Raw genomic sequence first — 14231 nt, 5'->3', positions numbered from 1 at the left:
TGGCTAGTAGAAAGCTAAACAGGAATTAAGTCATTTACTTCTAACTCTAGAATCTTCCCACTACACTATATGCGAAATAAACAAAAAGAAGCTTAGGTCAGGCAAAAAAAAAAATTCTTTATTTTCTGTATTGGCAATGGAGACAAAACTCAATTAAGGAATCTGCCAGCTCTTTTGAGTTGTAAACCTTGGCGCCAATTTGGTCATACACATCTTATGGGAACATTATCTTTCTATCAAGCATGTACTGAAGTAGCAAAGGGCATGAAGTGTAAATGAGCTTTCGTGATTGGATTTACTCCAGTCCTGCTTCTTAAGAAATCCGTAATCACTACACAACCTCTGTCAGAATGCCATTTAGAACCTCTCACGCCGTTAATTTCTTTCTGCCTCTGGTATTGGGGACCTGGTTTTGAAAAGCATCATTTTCAGAGGTCACAACTCAACGCATTTGGAAAAAAAGGCCCAGATTCTGACCAAGGCCATGAATTGTTTTAGCAAACATTTGATATGATGAGGTAGCAGGGTGTGGATTCTCCTGTCTGCAGAAAACAAGCAGATGTTGCTCTTTGATCTGTGCAGGAAGGAGGTAAGATGGCAGAGTGAGACCACCTCATTGGAAGGATTTAGTGTTTTCCAAGGGTTCTTGGCTTAGAAATGGAGGGGACCCCGCCACACACAATTCAATCTGTCTTATCCACAGCAATTCACTGTACAAATTACCTCCCATCATAGGATCACTCTGTCTTCTCTTCCTCATTGATTTAACCAATATTTATGTGACTCCAAAGCTGGCTTAGGCACTGGGGATGTGGCAGTCAATATGATCACAGTCCCTGTAGAGACAGATCCTGAGAAAGAAATGAAAGATAACGGTTAAAATGCAGAAGGCAAGTTATTGTGATGCTGTGCAAATAAAGGAGGCGGCTGCCTACTTTGAGGGTGGAGGAGGCCTCCCTGAGAAGCAACAGGTAAGTGAGACTCGAAGGCCAGCTCTTCAAGAGAGGAGAGGCGAGATGTGGTCAATTTAAAGAATGCAACCTGTTAGGTGGAGCACAGTTCATGGAGGTGGCAGGTTTTGAGCTTGGAGAGCGACAAGGGCCAGGAAGTAGGAGCCACACAAGCAGGACCCAGAAGTTCAGTTTCATCCAAGGATAATTCCTCCGAGTGACATGATCCGATTTGCACTTTACAAAGATCCTTCGTGGTTCCAGCATGGATTCAGAGGATTGGAGGAGAGCAGTTCAAGAGACAGGACACCACTTAGTAAGTGACTGCAAAGGTGTAAATTAGTAATGACTGTGGAGAGAAGGTCAGACTTGAGAGGTAATGGAGGCTTCGGTGATTGCTGTGCTCTGTGGAGGAAGAAGAGGGAGGAGTCAAGGATGGCCCCCGGGTTCTGGTGGATGTTGGTACATTTCCTGAGATGGGGACACTGGGGGAGCAGCCGGCTGCTTCCTCGGGACCATCTGTGTTTCCAGAGCTATGCCTTGTTCAAGTAGAGACTGCTCAGAGGACACAGCAGTGACTCTGACAGACAGGGCTCCTCCCTCGTTAGGCATGCATCTGGTGGAAAACCAGACATGAAACAGAATTATTGGAAAGAAAAAACTATTTTCAGTGATTAATCACAGTTCTGGGAAGTGATAGGAAGAAACGCAGTGTGAGCTAAGTGCACGTGAGAGGGAGATCTGATCAGTTACGTGGGCGAGAGAACATTTTTCCTTACGGGGGTGACTTTTGATAAGCATTTTGAAGGATGCATTAAAAATACCAGGGAAAGGTTCTTCAGGGGGCAGCCTGTATTCAGGCCTTGTAGCAGAAAGAAGCCTACCACAGTCAATGAACTAAGTCCTGTGTGTCTGGAATTCAGGGAGCAAGGGCTAAGCAAAGGCTTTGGAGGTAAGGACCAGATCGTGCGAGAGGCCATGTTCAGGATTCTGGACTCGATCCTAAGGACGAGAAGCAGACAATGCTTTTGAAGGAGAAGGTCGAAGTATTCAACTCTGAGGTCGTTCAGTGATTCCAAGGGTCCTCTCTACCTATTGGGGATTCTCTATGGGTAAATTATTTATTTTCTGTAGGGCAAAGGGGGACCTATTTCTTATAACAGCAGTGCTCACCTTGTTCCTAGCGGTTCTCAGGAGAAGACGATGGACATTAAGTCATTGAATAGCAGATGCTCTGTAGCAGTTGTGAAAATGCTGCTCTTCATCCCTTATCCTGTGATCCCAGTAACTTGCACCTATGGAATATTTTGAAGCAACTGGCAGCCCTTGCTCAGGGCTCGGAGCCATTAACAGTAGGCACAATTACGAGATGACGGTCTTCATCTCTCTCTCCTAGCTGCCCAGTCACTGACCGCTCGCTGTCCCTCCTCCCAGGATCAGGAAGTTCACTCTTGAGCAGGTCAAAGGGTATCTATGGCAGCAGCAGCCAAAATTTTAGGACAATTGACTGACTCTCCTGACTCAGCCCCGTGGATCACATTGGCTAAGAGTATCTACAGGGACCAAACATTTTTTAGTAACAGGCAGCTTTCCATACCCTTCACTCAGAGCCTCTAAGTACTTGGCTGACTTTGTCGTGTTCTCTCACATCACCATTTAAGCGTCCTTCCACAGAGCCATCAACCCAGGCAAGGTCACCTCCTCCCCACCCTCTGGAATCCTTCCACCGAGCTCAGGAACCAACAGACACAGTGTCTGGCACTGAATTGTTTGGTTTGGCCAGGGATGTTGGCACAATAAAGCCATGTTCTTACTGAGCGTGGAGGAATTTTTTTTAAAAGACCACAACTGCTTAATATTTAAACAGACTGTTCACTGTTTAAAGTATGGCATTTTTCCGCCTAATGGAGAAACCGAGCCGAAACCGGTTTACAATCCAGCATTGGTCTTCCATATGGCTGAGTGTGACAAATGATGTCATTCATCACAGATATGTGAGTCACCAGCCGAGTGAGGAAGGGTTCCAAATGCAGGTTGAAAACAGTGCTTTCTCTTTTCCAGTGTGTGTTTGTAGTTTGCTTGTTTTTTTAAGAGTTTCTATTCTAGGCCCAGGCACCTATAAGCTAAAAGCCCACCAAGAGTATTGGTAAAGGGTGTTGCCGGGCCTGGGACTTGGTAGTGGCGGCGACGGCATGTCTGTTTCTCGCTCATGCACTCATTACCTCTGAACGTGGCATTGCTTTTCAGGAGTGGCCGGAGTGGGTACCCTTCGATGAGTCCGCTCTCCCCCCAGGAAATATTCCAGCTGGCGTGTATGGACTCAGCCGATGACGGACAGTTCCAGGAGGAGCAGGCTCTGGTGAGTGAACGAGTCACAAGACTTCCAAACAGTTCCCTCGTTTGCTGATCCCGCCCACTCCTTTTCAAATTTGATTTCATAGCCACAATCCACCAGGAAAACCCTTTCTGTTCTCTCAAACCAAGGACCCTGGGAGTTTCCTGCTGTCTCCCAGGAAACATGGAGACATGTTTCATGGAGGAATTTCTCATGTTCTCTGACAAATGCTTCCTCCTTAGGTTTTACCATCTCAAGGGCCCCTTATCTGCTGGAGGAGTTTATGTTGCTTCAGGCCAAGCCCTATTCATTAATGCCTTGGAGCATCATAGAATCTTGTCTTTGATAAGGAGTTTTAGGAGAAATCGTCATAGAATGAGTGGCACCCCCTGGGCAGCTTAGCATAGTCAGGGATGCCCCGCCTCCTGGAGAATTCAGGGTAGCCTGTCCAAGAGGGACAGTGTCCAGCAGGAGATGTGAAAATCTCTTGCCTCTGCAGGTTCAGACCAATTGGCCATTTTAGAGGGTCAAATACAGTCCGAGAGGTCCCTAAAATCACTTTCCTGAGCCCCAAGTTTTTCATTAGCATAAATGGTGAAATTCCCAAGAAGCCTACTGAGTCCAAGCTAAGCTTGAAGAAGAGAGGACAGGTTAAACTTCAGCTTTTATATTAGCAAACCCTAAACTGCTATTCTCAAAGATAAAAGACTTGCCGAAACCGGTTTGGCTCAGTGGATAGAGCGTCGGCCTGCGGACTGAAAGGTCCCGGGTTCGATTCCGGTCAAGGGCATGTACCTGGGTTGTGGGCACTTCCCCAGTGGGGGATGTGCAGGAGGCAGCTGATCGATGTTTCTCTCTCATCGATGTTTCTGGCTCTCTGTCTCTCTCTCTTCCTCTCTGTAAAAAATCAATAAAATATATATTTAAAAAAAAAAAAAAAGATAACAGACTTGACTTACCATTATTCTTAGCTCAGCAGCCATGAAATTCCCGCCGAGATTAGAATTACAGCTCAAGTGGTTATTGCCTGGAGAGAGAAAGACAAAACCCAACATTTGCAAAAGTCCAGGTAGAAAGCTTGTACTGAGTTCCATGCCACTTGGATTATAATTCATCTGTGTTTCTCTCTCCCGACCCCTCCCCACTGCTCCTGTGTACCCCTGAGCTATCCTGAGGGGATGGTGTGGGTGGAGAGTGACCTGCATGTCTGATGGAATGGGTACCTGTCAGAGGGAGGAGAACATTTCAGTAGCTCAAACAAATGGGTGATTCTTCTCCTGTGTTTGCTGAGTCCAGGGAGTGTACATGTTGGGTAGGGAGACAGCGAGACCACACTCTGACTGGGATCCCAGCATGTGAGCGCCTGAGGGTATTCTTGGCAAGACGGGTGGGAAGCCTTGGAAGAATTATCTGAGCGAATTAGCACAAGGCCCAGGGACTAATTGGTACCGATAGCTTGATCCTTAAAAGGGCCTCTCAGCATTTTAAGGCTTGCCTGGTGATGTGTCTGGTGGGGAAAAATCTCAATAATGTGTCCTTTCTTTTCACAGGGAGATTTCTTTATTTCTGCGGGTTCCCCCGGGGCTGAGCCGTAGTGCCAGGACTTTTGGATATGTGTTCATCTCATTGTCAGTACCGGTGTCTGTGATTCAGGTGTCAGCCTGTGCTCCACACTCACCACTGTGTACTCCTGCCCATCCCTCGGGGGCCCTGCTCTACGTGCTGAGGCGTGGCCATGACGTGTGTATGTGTGTGTTGCACCACCTCTGACACTCGTAGACTGCAGTGTTGTTACCACATGTGTTTCGAGTCAGACTTGTGTACTATATAAAGCATGTCCTGCATACACTGACTTCCTCAAGTGCACACATCACAGGTCCTGGGATGCAGTCCTCCCACAGACACCGCTCAGCTCAGCCAATGGTCATGGAGGCTGACTTTCAGCAGCGCCCTACTCAGACACCGGTGTTTTTAGAGTGTCATTTCCAAAAATAGCTTTTTTCTGGTATCACCTCCAGATGTCTGAGATATTCCTAGGTCGCTCTGTTTGGTGAGCCAAGTAAAATTTCTGAGGCAGCTCCACTCTCTCTGGAGTGACACTAGCCATCTCTTTAGAGCAGGTGCATTTGCCAAACTGACATTCTTTGACCAGAAAAATAACATAACAGGGTTGGACAGGACTTTAAAGATAGTCACTCCCACCTCCTAATGCTCTAGAGTGGCACAGTCCAGTACAATAGCCATTGCCCTCATGTGACGATTGAGGGCCTGAGATGTGCTCCAAGTGGAAAATGCATACCAATGTCAAAGACTTTGATACCCAAAAAGTGTCAAATGTCTCATTTTTTTACATTGATTATATATTGGCATGAGAATATTTGGATATATTGGGTTACATAAGTATATTAATTTTCATGTTTTTTTAATGTAGTTACTAGGAAATTTAAAATTACATAATTGGTCTGCATTATATTTCTATTATATACTGTACCAATCTAGAGCATCTCTGGCAGATGTCCACCCACCACATTTTTTTTTTGAGATGATTCCAATCATAAGAAAACTCTTTGCTAATAAGATCATGTGTTTTAAAGTTTGAGAAAATACATTTGACATCAGATCTTTCTGACTTTCCTTAGAATACTGGTTTCCATATCGTTGATAAATAGCTTCTTAGGTTAAAAGAATAAACCCAACAGTACCAACTCTCAAAAAGTATAATGTTTTTATATAAAGCTATAAAATCTGAGGCATTGCTTAGTGATCTTTACCGTTTGAGACATCTGGTATACCACATATCTGCACATATAGACACACACACAACAGACCTTAAAGATGCAAGTCTCTCTTCTAAAAGCCATTCTTGGTGTGGAGGAGGCAGGATCAGCCACTGGAAATGAGAAACAATGAGATGGAACCAAGTCCCACAAGCTTGGCTGTGTTTATTTCCAGGAGCCAGAGTTTAGTGAATTAAAAAGCGTCCAGCCCTCTAACCATGGCATCTACCTTCCTCCGGACACCCAGGAGCATGCGGGATCGGGGAGGGCATCCTCTATGCCACGCCTGACTGTGGATCCCCAGGTAAAAAGCAACCACCTACCATGTGCAGTGGCATCCTGGGCTGTATTGAATTGGTGGGTTATGGAAAAACATCTGATATTTCCAGGTGAGCCTTGGACTTGCCCTCACCCCTTCCCTGTGAGCAAATCCTGGCTCATGGGCCTTCTCTCTACACCTGCTCCTCCACACGTGCTTTCAATGGAGCCCTAAGCACAACAGCCTAGATAGCAAAATTCCCTCCAGATGGGCGCAGCATCCTCCAGACTCAACCAGCCATGCAAGAAATATTTCCCAGGATTTCTGCTGTGTATTTCTCCTTCCTTTTCCCTTTCCTGGCTCCTCAAGCATGTAGGCAGTCACTTAAACACACACAGCTCTGTGTCAGGACTGTCTGTCCTAACCAGTGCAGGCCACGCCTCATTTCTTTGTCTGTTTTCCTGGCTTCTTTTTTCTGTCTGTCTGTCTTACATTAAGTTTTGACAGAGACAAGAAGTTTTACATGGGTCTGTTTTTAGCAGCTGTAGCAAAGCAAAATGCCCAAGTTTAAGGTTGGAGGTGGGATGGATGATGGAGAGCAACATGTGCCTAGTAGCTGCTCCATGACAAGGTCTTCTACGTTCTGTGCTGTAGGGCAGGCCTTCTCTGGCGAACGCCCAAGCCCAAGCCCTGCTTCTTTCATGGCACAGACGCTTTGACAATTGCCCTCACATATTCAAAGTGGCTCAAGGATCAGAGCGGGTCCTGGCTGAATCCCTGTGGAGGTGGCTTTGTGGGAAGCTTGCACAGCACGCTCAGCCGCTTGCTCTCCTGAGCATAAAGGCGAGACCCTGGACCAGTGATGTAAAGACCTAACATAAAGACACTTTCCGCCATAGCCTCCTCCAGCTAAGGTCTAAGCAAGAGGGATTCAAGGGTGGTCACAGTTTGCAGTCTTCAGCCACCTCAGTCCCACTTCTTTCTTATAGACCCATTCAGTGATTAATCCCTACCCTGTGTTCCTCGGGGGGGCTCATGTTTCCAGGTAGTAACAGACCCCAGCTCCATGAGACGTTCGTTTTCCACTATTCGGGACAAGCGCTCAAATTCCTCGTGGTTGGAGGAATTCTCCATGGAGCGAAGCAGTGAAAACACCTACAAGTCCCGGCGCCGGAGTTACCACTCCTCCCTGCGGCTGTCAGCCCACCGCCTGAACTCGGACTCCGGTAAGGAGGTCTGCCCTGTTCGCCTTTCGGGCTCCTGCCTGGATGGGCAGGTTCTGGCAAGGACTGGAGGTCTCTGGAAGAGAATTGCGATGAGGGTTAAGAAAGGGTGCTCCTTACCCAAGGGGTCCCGTATCTGACGCACACCCTGAAACAGGCCCAGGAGATTCTTCCTTGCAGACGTCATAGAATTGAGGTTCTCAGAGGGTCTGCAGAATGCTTGGGGTTCCTTGGGAATGTATTAGAGACCCCCTCAGGGGCTGGGCTTTAAGCACTAAGTCCACTCAACCCAGAGAATGCTACCCGGCATAGTTTTGCGTATTGGAGCTTTCTTATTTTGCTAAATGAACAAAGATTTAAAAAGCAGTGACTTCCCTGTATCATAGGGCCAGTAAGCGGCAGGCTTGAGACTAGAACTGAAGTCCAAGGATTCTAATGGCACAGCTGACGTAATGCCAGGGTATTTAGTTCATAGCAACGTCTTAATTTCCTTCTACTGCTGTCATCTTCACCCCTAAAGTTACACACCCATGTTCAGGACCTACAGGATTGCTGGACCCTTTTGTTGGCAACGATTCTAAACTGCTTTATGCTGCAACGGGAGCAGCAGGAGAGAAATGATTACATCCTTGGACATGCACGGCTTCCCGTGGCAACTCGCACACTCACCTGGTAGCCCAGGGGTGATTCTCTGGCCTTTCTCTCCCGTCTCCCTTTCAGATCACCTGCTGACACGCCCGGAGAAGCCAGGACCTTGGGTGCCCAGTCCCAGGCTCCGAGACTTCTCTTTCTTTTCAGAGTTGTGATCAGTTGCTTTTGTCATCTTTCCCAGGCCACAAGTCCGACACCCACCGCTCAGGGGGCAGAGAGCGGGGACGATCGAAAGAGCGAAAGCATCTTCTCTCCCCCGATGTCTCCCGCTGCAACTCAGAGGAGCGAGGGACCCAGGCCGACTGGGAGTCCCCAGAGCGTCGCCAGTCCAGGTCGCCCAGTGAGGGCAGGTCACAGACGCCCAACAGACAGGTGAGCATGGAGAGGAAGCCGAGCCTCTGCAGAAAGACCAGGAAGGGTGGTCGTTGACGTTAGGTCCAAAAGGGGGGCACCCAGCACCCACACAGACCTAGATGCCGTTTGCTCTAATATGAATTCACAGAAAACCAGACCGCCCCCGAAGAAAGACAATGGTGTCTAGGTATCATTCCACTCCTCAGAATCTTGAGGTACAGAGTCCCAACAAATAAGTTCACAAATGTCTCAGCCAGATTTAGAGGCGAAGGATGGTCCGTTAGCCAGAAAATGCTCATGGATCCATCACATGAGCCTTGGTATGAGTTGGAACAGTGATTCAACTTCATTTCCCTGGCTGTCAGCCTCCTTCCGGCCTGTTGTAGAAACACCAGCCTGTGCCTAAGAAATAACTACCAGAGCCATTCTCTGGCCTGCTTTACTCTTCACGACCACCCCTCACTCGCACCCCACTTCTCCCCGAGGTTCTCAGAGCCCGGATGGGAGGCCCCCTCGACAGCAGTGGGACAGTCAGCTAGGACCTGGGGAAGTGCGCTTCTAGAGCGGTGGCTTTCAAGTTTTTTGTGCAGAAGAGAATCCCCCGTGGCTTGTTAAAACGGCACACGCCTGGCACCTTGAGGTGGCTGTTTCGGTAGTGAGGCCCGCCGCCCGGGATTCTGCACGGGGAGGGACCCTTCCCCGGGAGATCTGGAGCCGGTGGCTCCTAGGTCACACACACCTTGAGAAACTGTCCTGCAGGTCCGTTTACTAACACCTGAGCCCAGGGACCCTGGGGAATGCCTGAGCAGGTCAGGTAAGGCCTGAACCAGCAGATGAGGGTGTAAATAAACGAGGCATGTGGCCCTCCGCCTGCGAGTTTGACATGCTTGGTGTAGAGAAGCTGCTGTTAACCTCAGGGAGACAGTGAGGACAGGGAGGCATGCCCTTTCCTCGGACGCACTTCCCAGAGGAGCATTCGTGCTACTCTCGACACTTGCAGGTCTGTCAATCAATGGGCCACTTTTTACATATGGGGGGGGGGGGGCGGGGGGGCGGCAAAGTAGGCTTACAGTTGTTCGTATGGAAAATTAAACTGTTTTGCGTACTCACAACTGGAAACCTACTTTTGCTTCGCCCACGCCTGTACATAGAGCTTCCAGATCCTTGCTACTCAGCATGCATGGGCCGTGGACAGCAGTGGCTGGGAGCCCGTTAGACATGCACAGTCTCAGGCTCCCCCAGATCTTCTGGGCCTGGACCTGTAGTTTAGCAAGACTCCCAGAAAACCGAACCCAACCTGTATCACAAGCTGACAGGCCCCAATCTGAATGGTATAGGTGTCTCGCTCTCCTGTCATACCTGCATGGATGTGACTTGGAGCAGAGGGGACTCCTGGAGAAGGGGTCTGGGCAGGGCTTTCTGGAGATGGTTAGGGACCTTAGCAGGGCGCCAAGCAGGGAGTGTGCCCAGCCCAGTCTCACCTGCCACGTCTCTCCTGCTGTACAGGGCACGGGCTCCTTGAGTGAAAGCTCCATCCCCTCCATCTCTGACACCAGCACCCCAAGACGAAGTCGTCGGCAGCTCCCACCCGTCCCCCCGAAGCCTCGGCCCCTCCTGTCCTACAGCTCCCTGATTCGACACACGGGAAGCATCTCTCCCCCGGCGGATGGGAGCGAGGGCGGCTCCCCGCTGACCTCCCAGGCTCCGGAGAGCAACGACGCCGGCCTGCCCGAGTCTTCCAGGCCCCCGCACGGCCACCCCTCCCCGCAGCGCTACATCTCGGAGCCCTACCTGGCCCTGCACGAAGACGCCCAAGCCTCGGACTGCGGCGAGGAGGAGACGCTCACCTTCGAAGCGGCCGTGGCCACCAGCCTGGGCCGTGCCAACACCATCGGCTCAGCCCCGCCCCTGCGACACAGCTGGCAGATGCCCAACGGGCACTATCGGCGGCGCAGGCGTGGGGGCCCTGGGCCGGGCATGATGTGTGGAGCAGTCAGCGACCTCCTGAGTGACACGGAAGAAGACGACAAATGCTAGAGGCTGCTCCCCCCTCCGATGCATGCTCTTCTCTCACACGGAGAAAACCAAGACCGAATTGGGAAGCCAGTGCGGCCCGGGGGGGAGGAGGAGGGAAGGACCGTGTGCTTATCAGAGGAGGAAAGGACCAACGGCAACCAGTCGAACCCACCAAATTGCTTTACTTCCCTTTGCAAGATGGGCACTGCCATAGTTCTGCCTCTTTGCTGGGGAAAGAAGACGAGAGAACATGGAGGGTGGCCCCTGGAGAGGGGACACCGGGATCGCTCTGCTTCCACTGCCCCTTCCCACTTTTCTAAAAGCCGTGGAGGAAGTGAGCTGGCCTGTGTCCATGTCCATTGCCCTGCGACGCCTGGAAGCCTTTCTGGCTCATAACAGGGGGGGGCGGGGGGTTGTGGAGACCCTAGGAAGGGAGTCTCCTCCCTCACCAAGGGCCTCAAGGCAGAGTCTGTTTTCCACCAGCACCATCCGCTGGGGCCATTGCATCTCACGCGTCACCCTGGGGCTGGCTTCCCCAAAGAAGCACAGACTAAGTTCAGGAGCATCGGATGCCAGGGGTGGGGCGGGGAGGGAGGGGTGGTGTGGAGGGGACAGGGTGCTGTGGCAGCAGCAGCCAGGGCTGGTCAGGACCAGCAAAGCCATAGCCCAGCAGCCCATGTGGAGGAGCGGTCAGAGCAGCGGTGCTGGGGCGGCAGGCCTATCACGCGCAGTAGGTGCTTTGAGTGTTAAGATGGGCTAAGGAGGTCCCCCAGGGTCCACAGACATGCCTGCGGCGCTGGTAAGGGTGGTATGGCCAGGGCCCCAGCTGATGAGAACGGGGTCTGGCCTTAGGCTGGTCAGATGGAGCCCTGAGGGCAGGGCCATGTGGCAGGAGCACCAAGGGCCTCAAGGCAGAGTCTGTTTTCCACCCAGAATAGAAGTAATTCCGAGTGGGGGACAGTGCTGCTGCAGGACCAGCCCATCCTGGCTGGTGGCCTTGGGCCCCTGGGCCCAGCCTTCCCTGCCACTCCCCCGAGGAGACGGTATGCCTAGTAAGGACTACGATAGAGGTGGGAAAGGCTAGCACAGAGGTCGGCAAACCACAGCTCGCGAGCCACATGCGGCTCTTTGGCCCCGTGGCATGGGGCACGAAGTTTCAATCGCACTGTATGTGCACGCCCGCACGTGGTATTTTGTGGAAGAGCCACATTCAATGGGCCAGTTTGCCGACCACCGGGCTAGCACATTGAAACAGAAGCATCGTTAAGAGTCAGACTTTACCGGGATCTCCTGCGTCTGCCTCCTTGGTGGAGGGCCCGTGTGTCAGGGTACATGAAGGTGATTAGTTAATATACCTCAGCTGAGACCTGGGCTGCAACTTCTAGTGAAACAAACTCTAATGGGGCCTTGTCACCCAGTGTGACAGACCGGGGCCCTGACTATTTCTCTGGGCCAGGACTGTGCTGTACCCCCTCCCAGAGTAAGAGCTGAGCAGAAGACAGCCTCAGGCTCTCCTTCCTAACCCCCGAAACTCAGAAGCATCGAGGAAAATAGAGCCCTTACTTGGCAAATCTGTGGAATCGTCCATTTGGTGGAACGCATCACTGTTTTGATCAGTGGAAATGCAGTCCCCTTCAGGCCCTCCCGGGTCCCCCAGCACCTTACAGTGGGTGGAAGGGTCCCCTGCAGAGGGGTGCAGGCAGGGCCCTCCTTTCTCAGCCAGGAGCAGAGGGAGCCTGCCGCTCAGAACCCTCCAGAGGAAGATGCAGGCCCCTGGACCAAGATCCAGCGGGTAAGCACCCCTAAACTCCTCCATTTCAGACTTGCCTCTTGGGTAAGGAGCAGCCAGTGACTTATTTCTCTTAGAAGGAGCCTCTGTTTCCTTTCTTTTTTCAGTTGAAATAGAAGTAAGGCATTGCCCCGTCAGCTGTGAGAAGCCAAATTCATCCCTGAGGCTGCAGATTCCTTTATCGTAGCCCTGCCTTCTCATCTAGAGATTAACGGAGCCTCATGACCCACCGTCTGCCCCCAAACCAAAGTAATCCCAGGGTGGGAGACCAGTGAGGCAGAGAGAAAGGCCTTCCCAGCTCAGACCCTCTCCCACTCCTCCCTGAGCCCAGGAGGAGTCGGGGATGCAAACAGGACTCTACAGGCATGATGGTTACATAAGACTGATGCTGGGCCTTGTGTTGTTTGAAAGGTTTCCTCTGCTCAGCGTCATTTCATGCCAGAGTGTTGCTAGGGGCGGCTGTGTGTGCACAAAATCGCTTTCTTCCGCCTCGGAAATGCAGCTTTCCCGTGGGCCAGGCCTACACCAGGACTACCATTCTGAGCCAGTGAGTCTATTGCATTGTTTGGCGAAAGGGAACTGAAGTGATACCTTGAGCCGTCTCAGTAGTAGGGGAAACTCGGGTGGGCAGAGCAGTTGCTGGGAATGGACCCTGCCTGCAAACAGCATTGCGAACACTAAACTTGCTGGCCAGGGAGCCTCCTGGGCACCTTAAATGCACACTGGCACGTGAGTCCTGAATAACGAGGCAGAAAGCACCGCAGGTACAGTCCCCTGACCAACCGCCTGCGTTTTTCTAGTTCCAGTGAACTTAGGAACGCTTCTATTCACCTGCCCCTGACCAAGAAATCCGGTTTCTGATCCCTTAGCCTGCATTCGCCCTTCTATCCATACCAGAAAAATCAAAGAATTTTCAGCTAAGTCACAGGACTCATGATCATAATCTTCTTATGAAAGTTTCCTTCCGCCTCTGAAAGAACATATACGCCAACCTTCCCTCAAATAATCGGCCAGGACATTTCAGGGTCTCAGACTCTGCCTTTTCGCTTTCCTGGGAAGAGGCCCCTTCAGATCGAAAAACCCATTCTTGTATTTGGATTCGAAATTAGGGCAGCATCTTGAGGAATTGCAAGCAATAGAGGAGGAGTGCTGCTGTTGGAGATACACAACGTGATAACATTGAACACTGCAGGTCCCTTCAAGAGAACCTTCAGCTGTATGTCCAAGTTTCCATTGTAATATTAGTCCTTAGCATCTCCTCAAAATGAGAGAGGGAATGAGAAAAAGAGGGGGGGGGGGTGTCCCAGACTCCCAGCAGGCCTCCAGACACGGGATGAACTCTAGATGCCAGATCCAGGCTTCCTCTTAGCCAAGATCAGGAAACATTTACTGCACCATAAAGGGGCGGTGGCCTGTCCATCCTTCTAGCTGAAGAATGCATTTCTATCCTGGGCTTCCCTACTTCGTGTCCTTGCGGGGTTCTGAGATCGCTGAGAACGTTTCTCTGAAGCTGAACTCCAAATGTTCTGAATTTTGCCCTCCCTTGACTCTGAGGCCACAAAAGAAAGACCCCCATATTCCATAAATCTACCAGCATCTCCCTTCCTGACCCCCCACCCCCACCCCCCACAAAGCGTGGTAAACTAAGTGCCCTCTGTTCTCTATCCCAGCATTGTTTTGCTGCATGCTAACACTGGCTCAGCTCCTAAGATGGCTCAATCTACCCAATCCAAGCTTATCTGCTCACCTGCCTCTGCTGTGAATGCTTTATTCTCATGAAATGCAGGTGGGAACTCGCCAGGTGATCCGAAATAGTGTAAGGTGCTGGATTGTTCGGAGGAATGGGGAATGTGTGCGAAATGTCCACAGACGCAATG

At 50.9% G+C, this 14231-nt stretch overlaps 1 protein-coding gene and 1 long non-coding RNA gene across 3 annotated transcripts in view; one reads left to right on the top strand and one right to left on the bottom strand.

Moving 5' to 3' along the window:
* The window catches only part of CACNA1E (calcium voltage-gated channel subunit alpha1 E), a 387287-nt gene extending 376281 nt beyond the window's left edge, over positions 1-11006 (top strand). Inside the window, exons 45-49 of the mRNA XM_059673180.1 lie at positions 3198-3309; positions 6238-6366; positions 7367-7547; positions 8377-8567; positions 10056-11006. Of these exons, the coding sequence (XP_059529163.1) occupies positions 3198-3309; positions 6238-6366; positions 7367-7547; positions 8377-8567; positions 10056-10586 (1144 nt within the window). The 3' untranslated portion in view covers positions 10587-11006. The remainder of the gene's footprint in view (positions 1-3197; positions 3310-6237; positions 6367-7366; positions 7548-8376; positions 8568-10055) is intronic.
* LOC132220262 (uncharacterized) lies at positions 98-6735 on the bottom strand. 2 transcript variants are annotated; one of them, XR_009449751.1, is made up of 5 exons: positions 6114-6735; positions 4245-4312; positions 2124-3306; positions 936-1355; positions 98-851 (listed from the first exon to the last, which is right to left on the bottom strand). It is a non-coding gene; the product is annotated as an uncharacterized LOC132220262 (long non-coding RNA). The 2 variants fall into 2 exon arrangements; XR_009449750.1 differs by having other exon boundaries at positions 98-1355.
* Positions 11007-14231: the final 3225 nt, after the last annotated feature.

This window comes from Myotis daubentonii, chromosome 18 (genome assembly GCF_963259705.1).
Source record: "Myotis daubentonii chromosome 18, mMyoDau2.1, whole genome shotgun sequence".
In the NCBI taxonomy this organism is placed as follows: Eukaryota; Metazoa; Chordata; class Mammalia; order Chiroptera; family Vespertilionidae; genus Myotis; species Myotis daubentonii.
The sequence above is the reverse complement of the archived record's forward strand: the minus strand, read 5'-3'. Positions and strand labels throughout refer to the sequence as shown.